The 27,359-nt window shown below is 43.8% G+C and overlaps 1 protein-coding gene across 4 annotated transcripts in view; it reads right to left on the bottom strand.

Annotated features, from left to right (window-relative positions):
* TTC6 (tetratricopeptide repeat domain 6) overlaps positions 1 to 27,359 on the bottom strand; it is a 201,699-nt gene that overhangs the window by 81,397 nt on the left and 92,943 nt on the right. For all 4 annotated transcript variants that reach the window (XM_068254020.1, XM_068254019.1, XM_068254018.1 and 1 more), the window contains exons 15-19: positions 24,885 to 25,021; positions 23,615 to 23,784; positions 20,387 to 20,507; positions 16,435 to 16,585; positions 15,582 to 15,664 (exon numbers count right to left, since the gene is read on the bottom strand). In XM_068254020.1, coding sequence (XP_068110121.1) covers positions 15,582 to 15,664; positions 16,435 to 16,585; positions 20,387 to 20,507; positions 23,615 to 23,784; positions 24,885 to 25,021 — 662 coding nt within the window. The remainder of the gene's footprint in view (positions 1 to 15,581; positions 15,665 to 16,434; positions 16,586 to 20,386; positions 20,508 to 23,614; positions 23,785 to 24,884; positions 25,022 to 27,359) is intronic.

Here is a 27,359-nt window from a genome sequence, read left to right on the forward strand (position 1 = left end):
TCAAACGCTAAGGCCCCGTTCACTCTTTCTCTGCCAAACGGACCGGATGACCTGACCGGATCCGGATCGGAACCGTACGGTTCTGATCCAGATCCGATCCGGATCCGGTCAGGTTGCATCAGGTGTACATCAGGATGCGATCCGGATCCGTTTGGCAAAAGAGAGTAGAAATAAATAAAAATTTGGGGGTCTGGGAGGTCAGCAAAAGGTGCACCTGTGGAATTAGGTCCTCCGCTGTATAGGCCTCACCTCCACCTCCGACATACTGCCAACAGCTCCAGCACGTTAAAAGTCACTGCTGCTGCACTCCAAAATGCTTGCCCATGTGTCCCCATCCAAAATCGCTGCTAGAATACGCATAGGAAGTGGGGTAGAACGTCAGGTGTTTGTAGCCAGTGTGTTCTGTGCTTCCGTTTCCCATTGGTTTTCTGTTTCCGGATGGTGCAGTCAGGCTCCGGTCTGGGTGCGTGGGCTGGATGAGCCGGACCAAAAAATAGCGCATGTTGGAAAAGTGTCCGGATCCGGTCCGGCTCCGTACTGTACCGAACGGACGCGTGTGAACGTCCGCATAGCCTTTGCATTGCTATGCGGAACGCACGTTCCGTTTGTACAGTATACAGTCCGGATCCGATCAGGCGGATCCGGACAGGGAACGCTAATGTGAACCGGGCCTAATTGCTGTTTTTATAACACTAAATTTACATTAGGGCAGAAGATCAGCTTTTCCATTGACGACCACTACTGTGGTCTTCACACTGTGATTACCCTCAATTACAGCTCCATTCATTTGGCTTATCTGAATGGGATAAATCGCGCATGGTCCCTCTCTACCACTTGTGGCAATAAGGCTGCAATCTAAGTGCAATTATGTTGACACGTGAATATTTATTTTTATTCGGAAAATCGGCCTGTAACTTCTGCAGTTCGCTGAGTCTTTTCTCTTTTTGCGCAAAACTGTGATAAGTGCCTTAAAGAGCAACTTAAGTGAAAAGAGGAAAAAAATAAATCAATACATTGCAAAGTGAGAAGTTAAATATAAAAGAGAGAGATCAAGAAATGATTGGTATTCACCATGTAATTTGCTCATATTGTTAAATCCACAATCAGCCTGCACGTAATCATCTTTACTACTGGCAGACATGAAAAAAACTACACAGCACCAACTGCCAATATCTATAACCACAACCTCTAACAATGTGATAGGCTAAAAGGTTGTTTTTTATAGTTATACATATGCACAGAAGGAAATACTGGTTGCTAGGCCGTTGGAAACTGTTATTTCCCACGATGCAACCTAGGTCCCCTACAATATCAGCCATACAGATGTCCCTGATGATCTATTCGAAAAAAGGTAAAGTTTTCTCATGGGAGAAGGGGTACGTATCAGCTACTGATTATGATGAAGTTAAATCTTTAAGTACCTGTATGGGGAAGGGAGCATCATCCAAGAATAATAACACACTTTGACATAGAAGGGAGAAAGCAAATTGCTGAACTTCTTATAAAATCTGTCAGTAAACCCATCTGGGCGGGGAATTTATGGCTAGGAGTGTTTTTCCATTGCCTCCTTGTCTGTAGCAGTAATTGTAGGGAGTGAGGTTTTCCACATACAGGTGTTTATCTCTATTCGTAATGTGAGATGGGAAGCTGAATTTAGATTCTAGGCTGTATAACTTTGCGTAAACTTAACGGAAGGTTTGGATTTTAATACCTCAGAGGGGCTGTATACTATTTTACTTTCTGGGTTTAGAATAAAAGGTATTGTATTAAAGAGGTTACAGGGCTAAAGTTGTCTGGCTAAAAAAGACCACTTTTGCCATCAAATTCACAATAATGCTTTCAATCCTATCCATTACCAAAAGGTAATTTTAATGAGTGTTGTGTTGTCTTGTCTTAAATGAATGACCTTAAGGAAAGTGTTTATGGGATGATTCTAAATCTTATGGTGTATTTGCAAAAAATCTGAATTAAGGTGGTAATACACAGGACTAATTCTAGATAAAATGGAGCCATGGGCAACACTTTCTTGTTAAAGCCTAAAGCCTCGCATGCATGCAGCATGTACAAAGTATGTCACCTTGCTGAGATTGGGACTCGACCCCTTGGGCAACAGTACAGGGAAGAGGCTGTACAGATGTGTCGCTAGCCTCCATCTAGAGACGCGTCCTGTTGCCATGCTAGAGGGAGCACTTGGCTGAGTTGATCAGCCAGGCAGATCTCTCGCTGAAACATTGAGGGGATCCATGGACGCCGTACACATAATAGATTCCCGGCAGAAGCAGTCGATATCGGTCGCCTTGGCCGAGTTTACTATAGCATGTGTATGTAAGCTTAAACCAAAACTTGCCCTTAATAATAACCATAGCCTAACCACAACCAAATGATAATCTATACAATCTAAAGAAGGTATGAAGGTGTCCAGTAATCAGTAGCCGGCTAAGATGCTTTAGATGGATTGTATGCCAAAACAATTTTTTTTTATTTATTGCATTTAAAGATTTCAAAGGTTCGTGAGTGTTCAAGAGATTTAAGGAGGGAGTTCCAGAAAAGGGGAGATACACCTGAGAAATCCTGTATATGGGATGGGATGGGGTTACTAATGTTACTAACTTGGAGAAGATGAGAAAATCATTATCAAAGTGTAAGTAACATGTAGAATGGTATCTGGAAACTAGTTTAGCCATATATGGAGGATGGAAACTAGTGTAGCCATATATTGAAGATATAAATGTTGTACAAAACATGTTTCCCAGTAAGAACAATGCAGAAATGGTTACTTTTATTTTCTAAACCATCTGCTAATGACTGTATTAATGCGTACAGAAAGAGGACCCTATTTTATCCCTGAGTGCCTGCTAGATTGCTTATAATGGGTTTGTGCAATTTTCTACTTTATCTACCGGTAAGTGGATTGTCTATATATAACAGTGGAATGCTGACCTTTCCATGTTTTTCCAAACAGCAAACAAGTCAGACATCAAAACTTTTATATTGAAACTGATCTGTCGGGCAAATGACTTGCATCAATGCTAAAGGAAAGGACTTCTATGGACAATAACGGAAGTGCAAATATAGGGGCGGATTGGGCACAGAAAGGTGGACACTAGTTATGATCGTAATGTGCTAAATTCACTTATGGGGAATTTTGTGTACTTTTTCACAATTATAATTACATGTACCGTAATTACGATTTCAAAATTAAATTGATTTTGCATTACCATGCGTAAATTTCGCATGTTAAGCGAAATCAAGAATGCATACATTGTGAAAAACATTTGCGCAAACCAGAAGCATCTAATGTGCATGCTCAAGGCTGTCTCTCACTCATCCTTATTAGGCAGCCATCCACTATATCTGCCAGTTGTCATTTGTGTTCCGCAATATTCGCCAGCATTGATAAGTGACCCCCGATATCATCAACCATAAGTGACCCCAGTACACGCAAGCTGTCATAGGCCCTCCTGATATCCATCAGCAGTAAAGGATACTTTAGTCCTGAAAATATTGTAAAAATGACGCCCTGTGTGTGTATGCGGAATAGTGCAGAAGCTTACCGCACCTCACTTTGCCTCGGCGTCAGCCTCTGTTTAGCTGTAAAGTGGCCCATTCTGAAGACCTGGTTGGCGCATGCGCGGTATGTCTGCGGGAGTATGCGTACCCAGTGCGAGCACACACTGGGCTGGAGATCACCAGGGAGCATGGTCAACAGGTGCCTAAATGGACATATTGTGCATGCGCAGTGTAGTATGCCCATGTCAGAGGGCACGCGCCGTGTACATATTTGTACAGGAGTGCGTGCAAACTCCCGCAGTCATACTGCACATGCGCTGACCTGGACTTCGGAATGGGCCACTTTCCAGCTAAATGGAGGCTGATGCCGAGGCAAGGATGGTGCGGTAAGATTCTGCACTACACTGCATACACACACAGGGCGTCATTTTTACAAAATTATTAGTACTAAGGTATTGTTTAATTAGTGACCCCAATATACACCAACAGTCATAGGAGTCGCCCAATATCAGCCAGCATTATTAAGTGACACCCAATATACCCCATCAGTCATAAGTGGTAATATTCACCCTCATTAATTAGTGACCACCAATATATGCCAGCAGTCACATGTGGCTCCCAAAACATATACCTGCAGTAACAGGAATTCCCCAATATCCGCCAGCATTAATTAGTGACCCCCCCATAAACACACTAGCAGTCATTGGTGTCCCCTAATATCCACCAGCATTAATTAGTGACCCCCCAATATACACACTAGCAGTCATTGGTGTCCCCCAATATCCACCAGCATTAATTAGTGACCCCCCAATATACACACTAGCAGTCATTGGTGTCCCTTAATATCCACCAGCATTAATAAGTGACCCCCCCAATATACACACTAGCAGTCATTGGTGCCCTCCAATATCCACCAGCATTAATAAGTGACCCCCCAATATACACACTAGCAGTCATTGGTGTCCCCAATATCCACCAGCATTAATAAGTGACCCCCCAATATACACACTAGCAGTCATTGGTGTCCCCAATATCCACCAGCATTAATAAGTGACCCCCCCCAATATACACACTAGCAGTCATTGGTGTCCCCAATATCCACCAGCATTAATAAGTGACCCCCCCAATATACACACTAGCAGTCATTGGTGTCCTCCAATATCCACCAGCATTAATAAGTGACCCCCCAATATAAACACTAGCAGTCATTGGTGTCCCCAATATACACCAGCATTAATAAGGGCCCCCCCCTCACAATATACACACTAGCAGTCATTGGTGTCCCCAATATCCACCAGCATTAATTAGTGAGGAGGGTTGACATGGTATATGGAGGCCGACTGTGTTCTGACGTCAGCCCCTGATGAGTCAATCTTGACCAAACGCGTAGGGCGGAGCTACATCAGATGCTTTTGGCCATACAAGGAGAAGCAAGATGGGAAATTGAAGCGGCTGGCATGCGAGTGGTCATCCGGGGACTCATCTGTATACATAGCGCTTATACCCAAGTGTCCATTTGTGAGTGCAATTGATGTTTTTACTTTTTGATATTACTAAACAGTTTTACGCTATGTGCTGTACTTTTAGTTTGTACAGTGGTTGCTGATGCATATGCAGTGCTGATTGGACCCATCCCCTGTATGCTATCAATCCTGCCTCCAGAGATCCTAGGAGGTTTGCGGGGTGAGTGCAGATATTGAGGGGGAGTGTCGAGTGTGCTCACCTAGGGTGGTAATATTAACCACTTAGGTCTATTTGGACCGATATATCCGTCTAGATAGCCTGCCCTGCTGCAGCTGAGCTGGGCGCGCTCCCGCGCATGTCGTTTTTTCTTTATCATATGTTTACACTATGTTTTGCACAGAGCTTTAGGATTATTAGCTCCCAATATATACCTGCAGTTATAGGTGGCCGCCGCCCCAATATACACCTGCAGTTATAGGCAGCCCCCAATATATACCTGCAGTTATAGGCAGCCCCCAATATATACCTGAAGTTATAGGCAGCCCCCAATATATACCTGCAGTTATAGGCAGCCCCCAATATATAGCAAAGAAATGAACAGCGCTACTTAAAAACAGATGAGTGCTTACCTGCAAAAAAGTGCACACCCCACTCATGGGATTCAAATACACAATGAGCACACACATGACCTGTCTACCACTTGGAGGATGTTAGTTTCACTAACAATTTGCAATTTGTTAGGTACTTGTCCCTCCCACTGTCGAAGAAGTCTTTCCTCCATGGGAGGGGACCTAACACTAACTAAAACCTACCTATGCATATGCATAGTCTGGGCGCGCTACCAGTAAATTTAAATTTAAGAATTGCGCAGAAAAAGTGGGATCAGCGCATCACCAGGCCGCCTCTGGATGGCCTCAGCTCAGAGATGCGCTGAGCCCCCCCAGGAACTACAAAACGCACCTTGAACCCAAACAGAGGCTCTGCATATACACCAAAGAAAAACTATCAAGTGGGAGCAGCTGACCAGAATTAAATCAAACATAGCAAAGAAATGAACAGCGCTACTTAAAAACAGATGAGTGCTTACCTGCAAAAAAGTGCACACCCCACTCATGGGATTCAAATACACAATGAGCACACACATGACCTGTCTACCACTTGGAGGATGTTAGTTTCACTAACAATTTGCAATTTGTTAGGTACTTGTCCCTCCCACTGTCGAAGAAGTCTTTCCTCCATGGGAGGGGACCTAACACTAACTAAAACCTACCTATGCATATGCATAGCCTGGGCGCGCTACCAGTAAATTTAAATTTAAGAATTGCGCAGAAAAAGTGGGATCAGCGCATCACCAGGCCGCCTCTGGATGGCCTCAGCTCAGAGATGCGCTGAGCCCCCCCAGGAACTACAAAACGCACCTTGAACCCAAACAGAGGCTCTGCATATACACCAAAGAAAAACTATCAAGTGGGAGCAGCTGACCAGAATTAAATCAAACATAGCAAAGAAATGAACAGCGCTACTTAAAAACAGGTAGCGCGCCCAGGCTATGCATATGCATAGGTAGGTTTTAGTTAGTGTTAGGTCCCCTCCCATGGAGGAAAGACTTCTTCGACAGTGGGAGGGACAAGTACCTAACAAATTGCAAATTGTTAGTGAAACTAACATCCTCCAAGTGGTAGACAGGTCATGTGTGTGCTCATTGTGTATTTGAATCCCATGAGTGGGGTGTGCACTTTTTTGCAGGTAAGCACTCATCTGTTTTTAAGTAGCGCTGTTCATTTCTTTGCTATGTTTGATTTAATTCTGGTCAGCTGCTCCCACTTGATAGTTTTTCTTTGGTGTATATGCAGAGCCTCTGTTTGGGTTCAAGGTGCGTTTTGTAGTTCCTGGGGGGGCTCAGCGCATCTCTGAGCTGAGGCCATCCAGAGGCGGCCTGGTGATGCGCTGATCCCACTTTTTCTGCGCAATTCTTAAATTTAAATTTACTGGTAGCGCGCCCAGGCTATGCATATGCATAGGTAGGTTTTAGTTAGTGTTAGGTCCCCTCCCATGGAGGAAAGACTTCTTCGACAGTGGGAGGGACAAGTACCTAACAAATTGCAAATTGTTAGTGAAACTAACATCCTCCAAGTGGTAGACAGGTCATGTGTGTGCTCATTGTGTATTTGAATCCCATGAGTGGGGTGTGCACTTTTTTGCAGGTAAGCACTCATCTGTTTTTAAGTAGCGCTGTTCATTTCTTTGCTATGTTTGATTTAATTCTGGTCAGCTGCTCCCACTTGATAGTTTTTCTTTGGTGTATATGCAGAGCCTCTGTTTGGGTTCAAGGTGCGTTTTGTAGTTCCTGGGGGGGCTCAGCGCATCTCTGAGCTGAGGCCATCCAGAAGCGGCCTGGTGATGCGCTGATCCCACTTTTTCTGCGCAATTCTTAAATTTAAATTTACTGGTAGCGCGCCCAGGCTATGCATATGCATAGGTAGGTTTTAGTTAGTGTTAGGTCCCCTCCCATGGAGGAAAGACTTCTTCGACAGTGGGAGGGACAAGTACCTAACAAATTGCAAATTGTTAGTGATACTAACATCCTCCAAGTGGTAGACAGGTCATGTGTGTGCTCATTGTGTATTTGAATCCCATGAGTGGGGTGTGCACTTTTTTGCAGGTAAGCACTCATCTGTTTTTAAGTAGCGCTGTTCATTTCTTTGCTATGTTTAATTTAATTCTGGTCAGCTGCTCCCACTTGATAGTTTTTCTTTGGTGTATATGCAGAGCCTCTGTTTGGGTTCAAGGTGCGTTTTGTAGTTCCTGGGGGGGCTCAGCGCATCTCTGAGCTGAGGCCATCCAGAGGCGGCCTGGTGATGCGCTGATCCCACTTTTTCTGCGCAATTCTTAAATTTAAATTTACTGGTAGCGCGCCCAGGCTATGCATATGCATAGGTAGGTTTTAGTTAGTGTTAGGTCCCCTCCCATGGAGGAAAGACTTCTTCGACAGTGGGAGGGACAAGTACCTAACAAATTGCAAATTGTTAGTGAAACTAACATCCTCCAAGTGGTAGACAGGTCATGTGTGTGCTCATTGTGTATTTGAATCCCATGAGTGGGGTGTGCACTTTTTTGCAGGTAAGCACTCATCTGTTTTTAAGTAGCGCTGTTCATTTCTTTGCTATGTTTGATTTAATTCTGGTCAGCTGCTCCCACTTGATAGTTTTTCTTTGGTGTATATGCAGAGCCTCTGTTTGGGTTCAAGGTGCGTTTTGTAGTTCCTGGGGGGGCTCAGCGCATCTCTGAGCTGAGGCCATCCAGAGGCGGCCTGGTGATGCGCTGATCCCACTTTTTCTGCGCAGCCCCCAATATATACCTGAAGTTATAGGCAGCCCCCAATATATACCTGCAGTTATAGGCAGCCCCCAATATATACCTGCAGTTATCGGCGGCCCCCAATATACACCTGCAGTTATGTGTGGCCCCCAATATATACCTGCAGTTATGTGTGGCCCCGAATATACACCTGCAGTTATATGTGGCCCCCAATATATACCTGCAGTTATAGGTGGCTCCCAATATACACCTGCAGTTATAGGCTGCCCCCAATATATACCTGCAGTTATAGGCAGCCCCCAATATATACCTACAATTATAGGCATCCCCCAATATATACCTGCAGTTATAGGCTGCCCCCAATATATACCTGCAGTTATATGTGGCCCCCAATATATACCTGCAGTTATAGGTGGCTCCCAATATACACCTGCAGTTATAGGCAGCCCCCAATATATACCTGCAGTTATATGTGGCCCCCAATATATACCTGCAGTTATATGTGGCCCCCAATATATACCTGCAGTTATAGGCAGCCCCCAATATATACCTGCAGTTATATGTGGCCCCCAATATATACCTGCAGTTATAGGTGGCTCCCAATATACACCTGCAGTTATAGGCAGCCCCCAATATACACCTGCAGTTATAGGCTGCCCCCAATATACACCTGCAGTTATAGGCAGCCCCCAATATATACCTGCAGTTATAGGCAGCCCCCAATATATACCTGCAGTTATAGGCAGCCCCCAATATATACCTGCAGCCATAGGCAGTCCCCAATATATACCTGCAGTTATAGGCAGCCTCCAATATATACCTGCAGTTATAGGCAGCCCCCAATATATACCTGCAGTTATAGGCAGCCTCCAATATATACCTGCAGTTATAGGTGGACCCAATATACACCTGCAGTTATAGGCAGCCCCCAATACGCACCTGCAGTCATAGGCGGCCCTTAAGATATACCTGCAGTTATAGGTGGCCCCCAATATATACCTGCAGTTATAGGCAGCCCCCAATATATACCTACAATTATAGGCGGTCCCCAATATATACCTGCAGTCATAGGTGGCCCCCAATATATACCTGCAGTTATCAGTAGGCCCAATATACACCTGCAGTTATAGGCAGCCCCCAATACGCACCTGCAGTCGTAGGCGGCCCTTAAGATATACCTGCAGTTATAGGTGGCCCCCAAAATATACATGCAGCCATAGGCAGTCTCCAATATCCACCAGCAGTTATAGGCAGGCAGTAGGCAGTCATAAGCATAATTACGGATAATTGTGAATCTACCGATCATATTGTTATGAGTGAAATTATTTATGGCCCCATATTTATATTATTTATATACCCCATCAGTCATAAGTGGTAATATTCACCCTCATTAATTAGTGACCACCAATATATGCCAGCAGTCACATGTGGCTCCCAAAACATATACCTGCAGTAACAGGAATTCCCCAATATCCGCCAGCATTAATTAGTGACCCCCCCATAAACACACTAGCAGTCATTGGTGTCCCCTAATATCCACCAGCATTAATTAGTGACCCCCCAATATACACACTAGCAGTCATTGGTGTCCCCCAATATCCACCAGCATTAATTAGTGACCCCCCAATATACACACTAGCAGTCATTGGTGTCCCTTAATATCCACCAGCATTAATAAGTGACCCCCCCAATATACACACTAGCAGTCATTGGTGCCCTCCAATATCCACCAGCATTAATAAGTGACCCCCCAATATACACACTAGCAGTCATTGGTGTCCCCAATATCCATCAGCATTAATAAGTGACCCCCCAATATACACACTAGCAGTCATTGGTGTCCCCAATATCCACCAGCATTAATAAGTGACCCCCCCAATATACACACTAGCAGTCATTGGTGTCCCCAATATCCACCAGCATTAATAAGTGACCCCCCCCAATATACACACTAGCAGTCATTGGTGTCCTCCAATATCCACCAGCATTAATAAGTGACCCCCCAATATAAACACTAGCAGTCATTGGTGTCCCCAATATACACCAGCATTAATAAGGGCCCCCCCCTCACAATATACACACTAGCAGTCATTGGTGTCCCCAATATCCACCAGCATTAATTAGTGAGGAGGGTTGACATGGTATATGGAGGCCGACTGTGTTCTGACGTCAGCCCCTGATGAGTCAATCTTGACCAAACGCGTAGGGCGGAGCTACATCAGATGCTTTTGGCCATACAAGGAGAAGCAAGATGGGAAATTGAAGCGGCTGGCATGCGAGTGGTCATCCGGGGACTCATCTGTATACATAGCGCTTATACCCAAGTGTCCATTTGTGAGTGCAATTGATGTTTTTACTTTTTGATATTACTAAACAGTTTTACGCTATGTGCTGTACTTTTAGTTTGTACAGTGGTTGCTGATGCATATGCAGTGCTGATTGGACCCATCCCCTGTATGCTATCAATCCTGCCTCCAGAGATCCTAGGAGGTTTGCGGGGTGAGTGCAGATATTGAGGGGGAGTGTCGAGTGTGCTCACCTAGGGTGGTAATATTAACCACTTAGGTCTATTTGGACCGATATATCCGTCTAGATAGCCTGCCCTGCTGCAGCTGAGCTGGGCGCGCTCCCGCGCATGTCGTTTTTTCTTTATCATATGTTTACACTATGTTTTGCACAGAGCTTTAGGATTATTAGCTCCCAATATATACCTGCAGTTATAGGTGGCCGCCGCCCCAATATACACCTGCAGTTATAGGCAGCCCCCAATATATACCTGCAGTTATAGGCAGCCCCCAATATATACCTGAAGTTATAGGCAGCCCCCAATATATACCTGCAGTTATAGGCAGCCCCCAATATATACCTGAAGTTATAGGCAGCCCCCAATATATACCTGCAGTTATAGGCAGCCCCCAATATATACCTGCAGTTATCGGCGGCCCCCAATATACACCTGCAGTTATGTGTGGCCCCCAATATATACCTGCAGTTATGTGTGGCCCCGAATATACACCTGCAGTTATATGTGGCCCCCAATATATACCTGCAGTTATAGGTGGCTCCCAATATACACCTGCAGTTATAGGCTGCCCCCAATATATACCTGCAGTTATAGGCAGCCCCCAATATATACCTACAATTATAGGCATCCCCCAATATATACCTGCAGTTATAGGCTGCCCCCAATATATACCTGCAGTTATATGTGGCCCCCAATATATACCTGCAGTTATAGGTGGCTCCCAATATACACCTGCAGTTATAGGCAGCCCCCAATATATACCTGCAGTTATATGTGGCCCCCAATATATACCTGCAGTTATATGTGGCCCCCAATATATACCTGCAGTTATAGGCAGCCCCCAATATATACCTGCAGTTATATGTGGCCCCCAATATATACCTGCAGTTATAGGTGGCTCCCAATATACACCTGCAGTTATAGGCAGCCCCCAATATACACCTGCAGTTATAGGCTGCCCCCAATATACACCTGCAGTTATAGGCAGCCCCCAATATATACCTGCAGTTATAGGCAGCCCCCAATATATACCTGCAGTTATAGCCTGCTCCCAATATATACCTGCAGTTATAGGCTGCCCCCAATATATACCTGCAGTTATAGGCAGCCCCCAATATATACCTGCAGTTATAGGCAGCCCCCAATATATACCTGCAGCCATAGGCAGTCCCCAATATATACCTGCAGTTATAGGCAGCCCCCAATATATACCTGCAGTTATAGGCAGCCCCCAATATATACCTGCAGTTATAGGCTGCCCCCAATATATACCTGCAGTTATAGGCAGTCCCCAATATATACCTGAAGTTATAGGCAGCCCCCAATATATACCTGCAGCCATAGGCAGTCCCCAATATATACCTGCAGTTATAGGTGGTCCCCAATATATACCTGCAGTTATAGGCTGCCCCCAATATATACCTGCAGTTATAGGTGGTCCCCAATATATACCTGCAGTTATAGGCAGCTCCCATTATATACCTGCAGTTATAGGTGGTCCCCAATATATACCTGCAGTTATAGGCATCCCCCAATATACACCTGCAGTTATAGGCAGCTACCGATATATACCTGCAGTTATAAGCGGCCCCCAATATATACCTGCAGCCATAGGCAGTCCCCAATATATACCTGCAATTATAGGCAGTCCCCAATATATACCTGCAATTATAGGTGGTCCCCAATATATACCTGCAATTATAGGCGGTCCCCAATATATACCTGCAATTATAGGCGGTCCCCAATATATATCTGCAATTATAGGCTGCCCCCAATATATACCTGCAGTTATAGGCAGCTCCCGATATATACCTGCAGTCATAGGCTGCCCGCAATATATACCTGCAATTATAGGCGGCCCCCAATATATACCTGCAGTTATCGGCAGCTCCCATTATATACCTGCAGTTATAGGCAGCCTCCAAAATATATCTGCAGCTATAGGCAGCCTCCAATATATACCTGCAGTTATAGGCAGCCTCCAATATATACCTGCAGTTATAGGCAGCCTCCAATATATACCTGCAGTTATAGGTGGACCCAATATACACCTGCAGTTATAGGCAGCCCCCAATACGCACCTGCAGTCATAGGCGGCCCTTAAGATATACCTGCAGTTATAGGTGGCCCCCAATATATACCTGCAGTTATAGGCAGCCCCCAATATATACCTACAATTATAGGCGGTCCCCAATATATACCTGCAGTCATAGGTGGCCCCCAATATATACCTGCAGTTATCAGTAGGCCCAATATACACCTGCAGTTATAGGCAGCCCCCAATACGCACCTGCAGTCGTAGGCGGCCCTTAAGATATACCTGCAGTTATAGGTGGCCCCCAAAATATACATGCAGCCATAGGCAGTCTCCAATATCCACCAGCAGTTATAGGCAGGCAGTAGGCAGTCATAAGCATAATTACGGATAATTGTGAATCTACCGATCATATTGTTATGAGTGAAATTATTTATGGCGTTTCTGAAATTTATACATTATGATTTTGCAACATAATTGCTAATTTCAATTCAAAATTCAAGCTCAAGACCAGGGGGCACACACAAACACTCATAAACACTAAAAAAATCCATTCTCCACACAATATTTAAAAATCTGCTATATTATTCTGTATAATGCATTGGTAAAACTATGCACAAAACAAGTGAAACGTGTTGCTTTAAGGTGTTATCTACCTTCCATTTATTTGCATTAGTGCTTAAAAACACATCAGAAATCTCCCATTAATCATGCAACATCAATGTATGGTTTAGTGTGAGTTTTGTTGTATCCCAATGTAAATCCTTTAATAGACAATATCACAGTGATCAACTACCATAATAGTACAGTAATCAACTACGATAACAGATCTCTTTCCCCATCTAGTGGTATAGTTGTATAACTGCACATAACTCAGTACTTCAACTCCACCGTCATATCATCTAGTGAAAGCCTAATTTACCCTCATTTGCATTGGTATGTCATTACATTTTTCATACTTGATGCTGTTTTTCCAGAGACCCTTCTATTGCAAAAGTCAGTGGCGCTAATATGGTTTAGGTGACTCAGTGGGAAACTTCATATGGAAATTCTGTTAATGTAAGCAGCACCCTATAGGTCTTTTAGGTTTCAGATAGGTTGTATAATAACTATCCCCATACTATACAGCCAATTACCATGCTTCAAGTTGTAGAAGGTGCTTTGATTAGAGAACGGTTCCCTGTGGACTTTGCTGCTAGGTCACCTAAACCATACTAGCTTCAAGTCAGTGACACGACCCAGAGATCAGCACACAAAGTATAGAGCTGAAAGGAGAATGGGAGCTATTTTACAAGCAGAGAGCCATCACCCAGAGGAATAGCTGGGGAGGAAAAGGGGGGACATCTCTCCCCAGGCACAGCATCAGCAGGGTACTGATTCTAGGGTCGGTCCTACCATAAATCAACATGAATCACAGGATTTAAGCACCAAACTCTAGGGGGCAGCATCACTGTACACTGGTACAGCTGACAATCTTTCGCAAACTCTCTCCTGCTGCTGACACACAGGACGGAGCTGTCCTGCTGTGAGTGTGTGCATCCATGCCCCATCATCATTATCCAAAGACAAAACAACAAAAGTTGTTTAGGTGATACCTTTAACCACTTCGGTACCAGCAGCCTCTGCCCCCTTAAGGACCAGAGGCTGCTGGTACACTAAAACGCCACATCCCGACGAATCGGCGCAAGGTCTCGCAGGTCACCCTGCTCTGTCCCCGCCGCAGGCTGCTCTCTCTGGCCTCTTTATGACGGCAGAGCGCTGTGCGCCGGTCAGGAGCCGTTTTCATTGGCTCCTGACCCTGTCACTCAATGTAAGCCAATGGGAACGGCTTACAGTAATGACAGGGCCAGGAGCCAAAGAAAACGGCTCCTGCCCGGCTCACAGTGCTCTGCCTTCATAGAGACGGCAGGACGAGCAAATTGCGTCGGAGAGAATGCGGCGGGAATGTCGGGGATGCGCGGTGAATGGGACGTAGAGCTTACGTCCAGTCAGAACCGCAGCGCCCCCTGCCCGACGTAGATGTGTACTGCATCGGTCTTGAAGAATTTAAAGACTAACTGTACAAGATTCCTTTGCAAGCTTTCGAAACTTTAAGTTTCTTCTTCAAGCATGTTTCAAAGCTGGATCAGAACCATACGGTATGGATGGTATGGTTCTGATCCAGCTCTGAAACATGCCTGAAGAAGAAACTTAAAGTTTCGAAAGCTTGCAAAGGAATCTTGTGCAGTTAGTATTTAAAGGTATCACCTAAACAACCTTTGTTGTTATGTCTTCGGATTCTCTCCATGACTAATACCGGACCACACGCAACTGGCTCCATCATCATTATGCACCGCTCTCCTGGCTGGCCCTGCCTCCAATCATGTGGCTTCCAATTAGCCACTCACACATCAACATGCAGCCATCATTTTTTCATTATTAGAGCAAGCAGGGGAAGACTGGTTTTGCCAAGCATTGGGCTGTGCAAAACAAATGTAATGGTGGAACCAACAGATCTCAATTTAATTTGTATTAGAAATCTAATGCGAACTTGTTGTGCCTGGCGGTGTATCTGCTAATATTCTCTGATGAACATTGTGACTGGAGAAAAACGATCACCATCAGATGATAACAGTGCATGCGCCCCAGTATGACTCATGTTCAAGAAAAATATTTTGACTTTTTTAACTACTAAAATTTGAACCATTACTATGATAGTTATATTCCCCTCAGCATGTAAGCTGTACTTACCGAATGATGTATGGCTCAGGAGAGTCTGGGCGCAGGTGGATGGCTCGAGTTATATCCTTCAAGGCCTTCTGCAAATCTTTCTGCTGTAGAACACAACATGGGCACAATCAGCCTTGCAATACTTAAAGGACAACTATCGATTAACATGTTTTTTAAACAGGGCTTGGGATAGCTTGTGTAAGTGTTCCTAAATACTGCTGTATCTGTCAACCTGCTTATCTCTTCCTTTTAATGTTATCAAATTCCTTTCATGGAGTGGTGTCAAAACAGTGGTAGGATCAGTGAATCATGAGGCGAGGGGGGGAATCCCTCTTCATACAGCTGTTAACCCTGCGTGTACTTTATATCTTTAGCAGCTTTTTTTTTTTTTTTTTTTTGCTGTAGTCTGTGAGAAAAATGACAATACAGCCAGTGCTGGTCTCAGCATCAAAGCACTGACTCCCTTTTGCTAATAAATTATTCCAATGCAGCTAAAATCTACACACAATGAATTACAACTTTTGCCTCGGACAGTACAGATTCTCTTTAATGGATTCGATTTTCCCATGATAACTTCGGAAAATCGAACTGGAGCAGATCGGACATAATAGATTTCCGTCGATCGGATAGGAAATAGCATTGTGTGTACCCATCATTAGAGATTTCTGTACTTCAAAAGTGAAGTAATATTCTCTTTTGCTCTGAAACTGCTGCTAGTCAAATCAGCTATTAGTTATATTGAAATGTATAATTATACCAAATTTATTTCTTGAAATTAAAATAAAAATATAGTATTTTTGTGCTAAACACAATAAAAAACAAATATGCTAAAACAACACAATTCCATTAATTATTATTATTATCACTTAAGCACCTCTCTATAAGCTTGTGCCCTGCAAAGATAGGCTCGAATGCACAGCGGATCTACTTTAATAGCTGCAGAGAATTGATGGACGGCTTGAGTGTATTGGCCTCGATGCATAAGGCAGATCAGACCCAGGTTCACATGCGCTACAGCAACAGTCCTGAAAAAAACAGCAACAGAATAAGAAAACACATGATGCAAATGCCCAAGTCAATTTGATTTGCATACCTCCCAACTTTTTGAGCTAAGAAAGAGGAACAGTTTAAGGCATGCTCCTGTCTCACCCGTAACCAACCCCCCACCACACCCCTCTAATGCATACCACAAAGAATTCAGAAGCCAAAGATGTAGTTTTATCATGCAAACCACACTGGTCCTTTCTGTCATCATTGTTAACCACTTTAAACAGTACCTAAATTATAAAATACATTTTGCTTTAAACCTACTAAGTTGCCAAGATATATAAAATCACACATGATAAATTGTGATTTTATCACCCCCCAGGGTCTGTATTCCACATATGGTCTTGAAATCCCTGCCCCCAGTGTGAAATTGGGCCCTGGGCCTTTTTTTCTTTACAAACCATAGGTGCAAAGGATGCTGGGAGAATAAAGTCATAACTCCACCCCTCATGTCCATGTGATCTAATCTAGGCAGACAGACAGACATCTGAAATAGGAATTATAGAAGACAGACATGATAAGATAGGCTGCACCAGTTTTCCAGTGTCTTCTCTCTCCTACACACAGTGAAAAGAGAAGTAATTTGATTCAGGCAGGCAGACAGCAAGGGAGGGAGGGGCAGCGGAGTTACCCAGGCTGAAGAGGTTGGCACAATGCTTTCAGCTTCAGGAGGAGTAAGGAAGTGCTACTTACAGATATAAATTTGAGTCTGTTCTATCCAATATGATGTACCAGATGTAAACTCTATATGTTCATCTAACTGTATACAGTGCCTAGACTATATATATGTATTGCCATTCAGACCTTTTTTGGGCTGGAGGTGGTCTTTAACATTTGAAAATAAAAAAAATTATCAATTTAAATGATAGGAATAAAGTTAAGAGTCAGTTAAACACATTTTTCAGTAAAAAAAAAACACATATTTATACAAATCTGTACATCAGTCCTGAAAGAGAAACAAATAAAGACGAAAGATGGACAGGTGGATTTTGTTCCCAAAGAGGGACTTGCCACAAAGAGGACCATAACATATTAACTACACCACACCATATGTATTTCTTGCTCTCTGTTTTGGAACTTCATTTCAGGTTTACGACCGCTACATTATTGTCAAAATCAGCATCTATCGCCAGTGGCGTAGCTAAGGTGCTGTGGGCCCTGATGCAAGTTTTAAAGTGGGGCCCCCCAAGCACTCTATACATAACAATTGCCACTGCGCACCAAAACCTGCCAATGGCAACTACAGTGTCAGAGGTGCAAGAAGGGGATGGGGAACAGTTTGTTAGTGATTACCACCATTCACAGTATCTATAGAAGTGATAATTATGAGCACAGGACCAATAGAGAGCTAATACTGTAGTTGAGGGAGGGCCCTTCGGGGCCCCTCTGGCCCAAGGGCCCCGATGCGGTCGCTACCTCTGCACCCCCTATTGCTATGCCCCTGTCTATCGCTGAGCTGTATTTCTGGCAGGTCCAAAGTGGTTTGGGCTCTTTCAAAACTAAAAGAGGAACCGTAACAACATATAGTAGAATGCAGCACATTATTCCTTATACCCAGTGCCAGATTTAAACCAAGGCCACATTGGCTATGGCCTAGGGCACCCCAGGAAAGAGGGAAGATGGGCAGCGGGCTGGGCAGGTGCACTTTACAATTGCATTTGCAATTGCAAGCTTGCAGTGGACTGTTCAGTGAGACCGACCGCGGAACTCTCCTGCTGTTGCCTGTGCAATGGCAGCCTGCCCTGCTCCGCTATTTGGCTGCTTCACATTAACTGCAGGCAGCCGCGAGCATTCGGATCTGGCAAAAAATCAGGGGGAGAAGCGCTGGCTGTAGAAGGTAGACTCAGACAGTGGTCTGAGGACTTAAATAATAGAGGGGGTCAGGCCCAGGAGAACATGAGAAGGGGACCACTAGATGACCAGGAAATACTATGCGGGGGTGGGGGGTCCATTAGATGATCAGGGAATACAACTGGGGACAAGGTAATACTATTGAGGGGTAACCACTACTAGACAAACAGGGAATACTATTTGGGGGCTGGGGGTGAGACCACTAGACGATGGACACTTTTATCCATCTATGGAGCCAAGTCCTAATTTGGAAGACATGACCTGTGATCGTGTATGCAGAGCTTTTCAGACACAAGATTACATTTTTACAATTTTTAACTATGAAAGGCTCGATATGAGGAATTTAGCTTTATGAATTGTGGTTTGTTTTGTTGCCAGAAAAGTCAGGAAATTTGACAACTATTGGAAGAAGAAATACCTGTTTCAAGTAGCAATGCTGCTTTATTGCATTACATGCAGTACCAAAGCACAGCATAGAGATTCAGTCTCAACGACCTTTCTGACATGCTGTTTGTGATTTTGCAGTACATGTAATGAAATAAAGCAACATTGCTACTACAAATTGACGTGGAGTCTCTGGTCTTCTTCGCTGCATTTTCGGCTTTTCCCTAAGGGGTATGGGTGCCTGATTCTGACTCCCTGGTTTGCATTGACTGTCAATATTTGGGTAGAGTGCACGGAACCCCTTCTTACGATTTAAATGCATATGAGGGCAATACATAAGAATGGTAGATAAAATTTTGTCCCTAGAATAAGGGGGCATGATCTGAATATAGAGGGAAAAAAGTTTTGCCATCTATTTAGGAAGAGGTTCTATAGAGAAAGAGTGCTTAAAGTGGACCCAAATTAAAAATACAAGATTTCAGAAATAAAATCTATTTTCTAAATTATAATAATAAATAGCAGCCTTTTTTCAGCTGCATGATGACAAATCTAAAATATTTTACATTTATTGGAGGAACCCCTCCCTTCCTTTCATATTGCCGGGACAGAATCCAGCAGACTGGTGGAGTAAGTGGTGTCCGGCAAAGGAGGCATTGCTAATGGCTGCCACCTGTATAACCCTAGTTATGAAAAGAGAAGGGTGAAAAGCATGCACTGAAATGCTCATAGGCTTGAAGGAGTGTTTATTTTTCTTTGTATGTGTCAGAGTGGTGCAACTGAATATTTTTAATTAAAAAAATGTTTGGTTTGGGTCCACTTTAAAGGGTGGACTATTTTACCACAGGAAGTACTTATGGCAATTTTTTTATCTGCATTTGGAGGAGGCTTCGATGCTTTCCTTGCATTACTAGAATTACTAGGTAATTGCCAGCAGAGTTGATCCAGGGATTTTATCTGACTGTCACGTGTCGAGAAGGATTTTTTTTCCCTTTAAAGGATAACTGTTCCAAGCTTGTAAATGTTTTTTTACCTTCCCCTGGATTAACTGGAATATGTGCAGGTGCAGAATGGAAATGTACCTAATGTTTATTTATTTTTTCCTGTTTTTTTTTTCAACCAAACTATGTAACTATAATCCCTAAAATGGTCTTGCAAAATGCATATACAACTGTCTAATAGGAACGATTAATCTATTATTTTATTCTAGTATGTGACATGATGAACAATCATACATCCTCTAATATGAGGGGTTGAATGAGCAGCAGGGGTCTGGCAAAACAATATTTCTGAAAAACATTCATGTTTTAGAATAGCCATAACAGAAATACATAGAAAATATTAACTGGACAATACACAGGAAAAATTTGGATAGGTCTATACAAAAAATATGTTATTCTTCATTGATAAAAAGTATTAAACAACGATTTTATTTCCTATTTATTTTTCATTATCTTTAGATGCACCATCATAGAAAATGCACAGCATGCAGTGTTGTAACATAAATTTCAACATCATGTAATGCTAATAGAAAGTTCATGACATACCTATCCAAGGCAAGTACACGTTCAAAGTCAAATGCAGCCTCAGACCACAAGGCCAGATCTGTATACAGAATGCCACGCTGAAGATAGGCGTTCAGATTTTCAAATTCATCATTCAGAAGCACTGTAAAAAACAGTATTAACACTACAATTTCCAGAATCCTTTGCTGCATTGCAGCCAATGTTTTATTCTGTATACCAGTAATTATTATAATTATTATTACTACCCTCTAGATTGAAAGCTTGCAAGGGCAGGGCACTCTCCCTAGTGTTTCCTGTCTCTGCTGTACTTTATCAAATGAACATCTACCAGTATTGCTGACGTTTTAAAACCACACTTGAACAATGTATGTAGTTATACTTATCCCTTAAAGAGAACCCGAGGTGGGGTTCTAAGAATGAAATCTGCGCTCAGAGGCTGGGTCTGCTTATACAGCCCAGCCTCTGTTGCTATTTCAATCCCCCCAAAGTTCCCCCTGCGGTCCGCTCCCCCCATAAATCTCAGCCGTGCTGTGCGGTCTGTTTATTTTTGTCATGTCACTCTACGCCGCTCCCCCGCCTCCTCCATAGCTCTGGTCCCCGCCTGCGTCCCTTCTCTCCCCGCTGATTGGAGGGAAGGGACGCGGGCGGGGACCGGCGCTATGCAGGAGGCGGGGGGGAGCGGCGAGAGTGACAGGACAAAAGTAAACACAGCCCGCTGTGACACGCTGCGTGTTGGCAGCGCAGCTGATGATTTATGGGAGAGCGGAGCGCAGTGGGAACTTTAGGGGGATTGAAATAGCAACAACGGCTGGGCTGTATAAGCAGACCCAGCCTCTGAGCTCAGATTTCATACTTAGAACCCCACCTCGGGTTCTCTTTAACCTCCCTGGCGGTCTATTAGGATCCGCCAGGGGGCAGCGCAACACTATTTTTTTTTTTTTAATTTTTTATATCATGTAGTGAGCCTAGGGCACATGATAGACGCTGTACAGCGGCATCCCCCCGCCTGCTTCGATCGCCTCCGCCGATCTTTGATCAGGAAATCCCGTTCAAAGAACGGGATTTCCTGAAGGGCTTTCCCCGTCGCCATGGCGACGCGGCGGGATGACGTCACCGATGTCATGGACGTCGTGACGTCTAAGAGAGTCCCGATCCACCCCTCAGCACTGCCTGGCACTGATTGGCCAGGCAGCGCACGGGCTCGGGGGGGTTGCGGCGAGGCGAACAGCGGCGATCGAGCGCGGAGCGGCGGCGATCGGAATGCACACGCAGCTAGCAAAGTGCTAGCTGCGTGTTGCAAAAAAAAAAGTAAGTAAATCAGCCCAGCAGGGCCTGAGAAATCCTCCTGCGCGGCATAGCCCGAGCTCAGCTCGGGCTTACCGCCAGGGAGGTTAAAGCGGTATTGTCACCATAAAAATCAAATTTCAACAGCAACTGGTCTGAGTGTATTAAGTGATAAAGATGCTAATCCTGCATTCAAAACTTTTTTCTGCTGTTATGGTTTGGAGTTATTACATACTATAGGAGCACTGGCCCTAGTGCCACACAGTGCCAAAAAGTTGAATGCTGTGAGTTCTTTTGAATGCTGGGAGTTCTTTTTCTCTATAATATATTCCTCCTCTTCCATTTATTTCCCTGCCTAGCTGATCACTTGTGTTTACAAGCAATGCTGAGGTGACTCAGTGATTGGATGTGTCAATAAAAAAAAAATGTTGGCATTAGCTTGACAAGATGGCCACTGCCTAGAAAAGGATTTTCTGCTTTTCCTTTGTAAAATTCACAGGAATCATTACGTGGATAGCACAATACATCTGTTATGCAAGTAGAGGTAGTATTTATCTACTTATATACGTGGTTTTTATTTCTACGTTAGCATGGGTGTCGCTTGTTCTTTAAAGAGACACTGAAGCGAAAAAAAAATAATGATATAATGATTTGTATGTGTAGTACAGCTAAGAAGTAAAACATTAGGAGCAGAGACGTGTCTAATATTGTTTCCAGTAGAGGAAGAGTTAAGAAACTCCAGTTGTTATCTATGCAAAAAAAGTCATTGCTCCACTACTTTCTCTGTCTTCTGAAACTTGTTATCTCAAGTGTCTGTTACTGTATTTTCATTTTCTTTCCAGAGGACAGGTCAATAGTTCACTGGGATGCTCTGTAAAATCATTTAGAAAGCTGAGTAATGAGTAAACTGCAAATATTAGAGAATGATGCAATGTTATAAAAAAAACACTATATAACTGAAAATAAAAATCTGAGAATATTTTCTTTGCTACTAATTTTCTACTAATTAACTGTTCTACACAACCAATTCATTATATCATAATTTTTTTTTGCTTCAGTATCTTTTTAAGGGGCCCATGCATCAGATTATGGGCAGATTCAACAAAGAGACAAATTTATTGAATCTGATTAGAAAGGGATTTGCATCTTTGTCGAGCTGCCCATATACTGCAGGCCGATTCCCATCAATTTCAGCAAGAAATCTCCAGGGAATCGGCCGAGCCCACCCCTCTAATGAATAAATGTGCCCTCCAATGAGTGTATTTATACACTACCTGTCCTGTGTCAGCCTCCGCGTGGTGTTTGCCCGTCTCCGGTAGCCCTTCTATCAGCTGCATACATGCTGGCGGCAGCGCATAGTGTGTGACGTCAGACGCTATGTGCAGCCGCCAGCGTGTATGTGGCCGAGCCACCCGAAGGACAGACGGACACCACGTGGAGGCTGACACTGGACAGGTAATGACGGGTGCACATTTATACATTAGGAGGGCAGCGGCGGGGGTTTCGTCGTTCGTTCCAAAATCGGACGCCATACCGCCGCACACCCGATCAGCCAACTACGGCCCAACATCTTGCATCAGGCGCGATCAATTAATGCAACCAATTTTGGTCGCATTAATTGTAGGCGGACCTGCACATGGCAGCACCGATTTCCAACCAATTTGATAATAATAATAATCAAACTGGTTGGTCGATCGGCCGCCAAAGTCACCTGATGTATGGGCACTTTTACTGTCTACTTTAATACGTATGCCTGTTCAATTTTTTGTTACCAGTTTTGTGCATCAACCCTATTGTGAGTTAATAAGTAAGGTGAGATAATTCAACCAAAAAGCTTTGTGCATCAGTCCCTATGAAGCAAAACCTTTTATGCAATCAGGAAACAAGGCTGTCCTCAGTGAGATGTGTTCTTCTGTTCGTTACTGTAAAGTGTGGTTTTCTTTGAGGGGAAAGATATTTGGTTACCTGCGATACTGAAATCCTGCAGGGCTTGGTGCGGATAGCACTTGCGCAGTAAACATCCGCGGAAATAAAAAGCCATCCAGTTCTTGGGATCCAGATGGATGACAGCTGAGAAGTCTTCCGCTGCTTCAGTGTAGCGGGACAGCTTGGTGTACGCTCTTCCACGGTATATTCTGATAGACAATCAGTGAGACAGAGCATTCATCAGGTCTAACAATATCACCCGAATGATTACAAAATTTCTAATTGAAAAGGTAAAGACATATAGCAGAAGGGAAACTATATGTTAATGTATAAATCTATTCTACAGGGCATAACTATGTCAGCTGTACTGAATTCAAGGAACCTGCCAGTTTAAACTAGCTGCAGTAATGGTGGCTATTAGTGACACAATTCCGCTGACGATCGATCGTTTATGATTACCGCGGTAATCAATCAGAAACCACGGCCAAATTCCCACTAGCCAATCCAATCAAAACAATAGGATCGATCTAAAAAATGGATCGATTCCATTAATCTGATCGAATTGGTTAGCGGGAATTCAGCCATTAATGGGCATGATGGATCATTTACGATCGATTATCACGGTGACAATCGATCAACCGCAGGATTGTATCGTTAATAACCACCTTAGGGCTAGATTAACACTGTACAGGATGAAAATATACTCAGTTTGTCCTCTGGTTTTCCATTCAGTTTTCGGATCACCCCCCGCAGCCAACATTCATTGAGCACGTGTATGAGGCTTTAGAGTATAGTTCAAACGTCACCTAGCATACTTATCTCTACTGATCAAGGAAGGGAATTACATTTACCCTATTAAAGCCTCTGGTTACTTGATAATCTACTAGCTACCAGCTGTTTGGACACTTCTGGCTTTGATAGGCTCAGTTTCTTTCTTCTACTGGGTAAGTGGAAATTGTAACCAGTCCAGATGTCAGTTTTCAGCTGATTTAGCATCAGAGTGTTATAATACATCTTTTAACTCTGGTGTATCACTATCTACTTTAGATCATCCTTGATACTGCTGTCTAGTGTTGATACTGTTTACATAACCACCAATACAAAGGCAGAGTGACACTTCTAGGACTTTTCAGGGGATGATAAACTTATAAACTGCTAATTCTGAGAAATAATGGTTGTGTTAAGAAGAGATGTAAATTGAAGAAAACCCCAGACTGGAAGATGAAAATAACAGATTTGGTAAATGACTTGGATGTTAGAAGCAGAGTTCATGCTGAGGAAAGCACACATGGTAGTACAGCACAGGTACCTGGCCTCCACATTGCTGAAGTCCTGCTTGATGAGGGCAGAGAAGTCCTGCACTGCTGCACTCCAGTTACTGTTCTCAAAATAGTACAAGCCATGCTTCATGAGAGCGTCAGTCCGGCTGGGGTTATGGAAGAAGCACTGGAAGAATGAAATATACTGTAGCAACCAATGGTGATGAGCACAATATTTGCATAATCATAATTCGCAATTATGATGCAATCTGTAATACGAAATTTTGTGAAAAATCATAATTAAATTTAGTTTGTAACCTTAATCAGAAACCATAATTTTGAAATTTCGCTTAATTTTCGCGTAATTTAGTGTCGACTTTAACGGGCATACAGAATTACAATTTGGACATTCAACTGATTTTGTGTAATCCATTCGTAATTCTGTGTAATTTTTCCACTGGCACCAAAATTGCTACTTATGTTAAGGAGAAGAGTGGGAATAAAAAAAAGACCTTTTCGTTTTTGAGAGAATCGATTTTAAAAATGCAAAGGAAAAATGGGTTAAAAATGACAGCATAAAAATCATTTTTCCTTTGCATTTTTAAAATCGATTTTGTCAAAAACTGCAGTCTTTTTGAATTTTTTTTTTGCCCTATTTCCACTTTTCTCCTTAGCAATATTGGTGACAATAACATGTATGGGGTTTTGCTTTCAATTGTTAAAGTCGGCACAAAATTACACAAAATGTATGCAAAAATTATGAATGGATTACACAAAATTAATTGAATGTTCAAATCGTAGTTATATGTGGCTGTAATTGTGAAAATGTATGCATAATTTTGCGTAATTGTAATTGGCAAGTTACGATCATCACTAACAACCAACATCTGTTATACAGGGTATACAGGCCACTAACATTCCAATTTCTAGCGAAAAATCGTTCGAGCGATCAGAAATTCTGATCGGACTGGTTGTAAATATTCTCCGTTGATGGACACAATCAATTACAAACGATCATAAAATCAGTTGTCCAATTATTTTTTCGTCTAACCAAAATTTGGATTTTCTTGTTGGTTGTGATAGATAGGAAGAAAAGATTGGTTCATTGATGGTGTGTAGTGAACGATTTTACTTCCGATCAGAATTTCTGATCGTTTAAATCAGGGGTCTCAAACTCGCGGCCCGCGGGCCATTTGCGGCCCTCGATACAATATTGGCCCTCGCCGGCAAAAGCTTCCTTATAGTTCGCTTCAGTGCTCCCAAGTAATCCGCTGCATCCCGCCGCTAAATGAGGGCTGCAGAGCCCCCAAATCGGCCGGGGGGCAATCCGCCGGCATTTCCTGGAAGGGGCAGAGCTGAAGCTGAAAGCTCTGCCCCTCCTGACGTCAATCGCTGCACGGATCGCCGCCTCTCCCTGCCCCTCTCTGTGAAGGAAGTGTGAGAGGGGCGGGCAGAGGCGGCGATGCGCCCGATTGTGAAATTCCTTATGCGGCCCAGCCTCATCCTGACTTTGCCTCCTGCTGCCCCCAGGTAAATTGAGTTTGAGACCCCTGGTTTAAATGATTTTTCACTAGAAATTGGATCATTAGTAGCCACCTTAAAGGTGGCCATACACTGGGCGACTTGCCATCAGATCGACCAAAAGATAGATCTCTCTCTGATCGAATCTGATCAGAGAGGGATCGTATGGCTGCCTTTACTGCAAACAGATTGTGAATCGATTTCAGCATGAAACCAATCACCATCTGTGGAGCTGCCGCTGCCCCCCCCCACGCCCCCGGCATACATTACTTGATCCGGCCAGCGCGACTCCCCCGGTCTCCGCTGTCTCTTCTCCGCACTGGGCTCCGAGTCCGGCTGGCTTCACTGAACTTCCTGTCCGGGGGAAGTTTAAACAGTAGAGGGCGCTCTACTGTTTAAACTTCCCGTCGGGACAGGGAGTTCAGTGAAGCTGCAGCCCTGGAGCCCAGAGCGGAGAAGAAGACAGCGGAGACCGGAGGAGTTGCGCCGGCCGGATCAGGTAGTGTATTGTCGCTGTATTGCGTCGGTCATCGGGCATTCAAACGCCGCTATCGACGCACTCCCGACCCGCCGGCAATCGAACAAAATCTTCCGCACGGATGGATCGACGGGAATCGACGGGAACGATTGATTTCAGACGGAAATCGATCGTTCTGTCAGCGGTTGCACAACGATTTCACAGCAGATTCGATCATAGTGATCGAATCTGCTGTATATCGGCGGGAAAATCGTTAGGTGTATGGGCCCCTTTAGGAAGAAGAAAGCATTAGGGACTTGATACATCATAGCAGTGCGGCTTAATGAGCCGTAGTGCGCCCTATGCACACCTTACATAGCAGTGCGCGCTGCCATGTAAGGAGTGTGCCTTCCTTAGTTAGGCGCATTGCTTCCTTAGCAATGTGCGAAGCAATGCGTGCAACATCAACTGCGGGTGGCCCTGCTTCTGTGAAGTATCGCTACCATGATACTTCACTCGTGGCCGCTACTGTATTGATTTACATAGT

The sequence above is a fragment of the Hyperolius riggenbachi genome, chromosome 9 (assembly GCF_040937935.1).
Source record: "Hyperolius riggenbachi isolate aHypRig1 chromosome 9, aHypRig1.pri, whole genome shotgun sequence".
Classification (NCBI taxonomy): Eukaryota; Metazoa; Chordata; class Amphibia; order Anura; family Hyperoliidae; genus Hyperolius; species Hyperolius riggenbachi.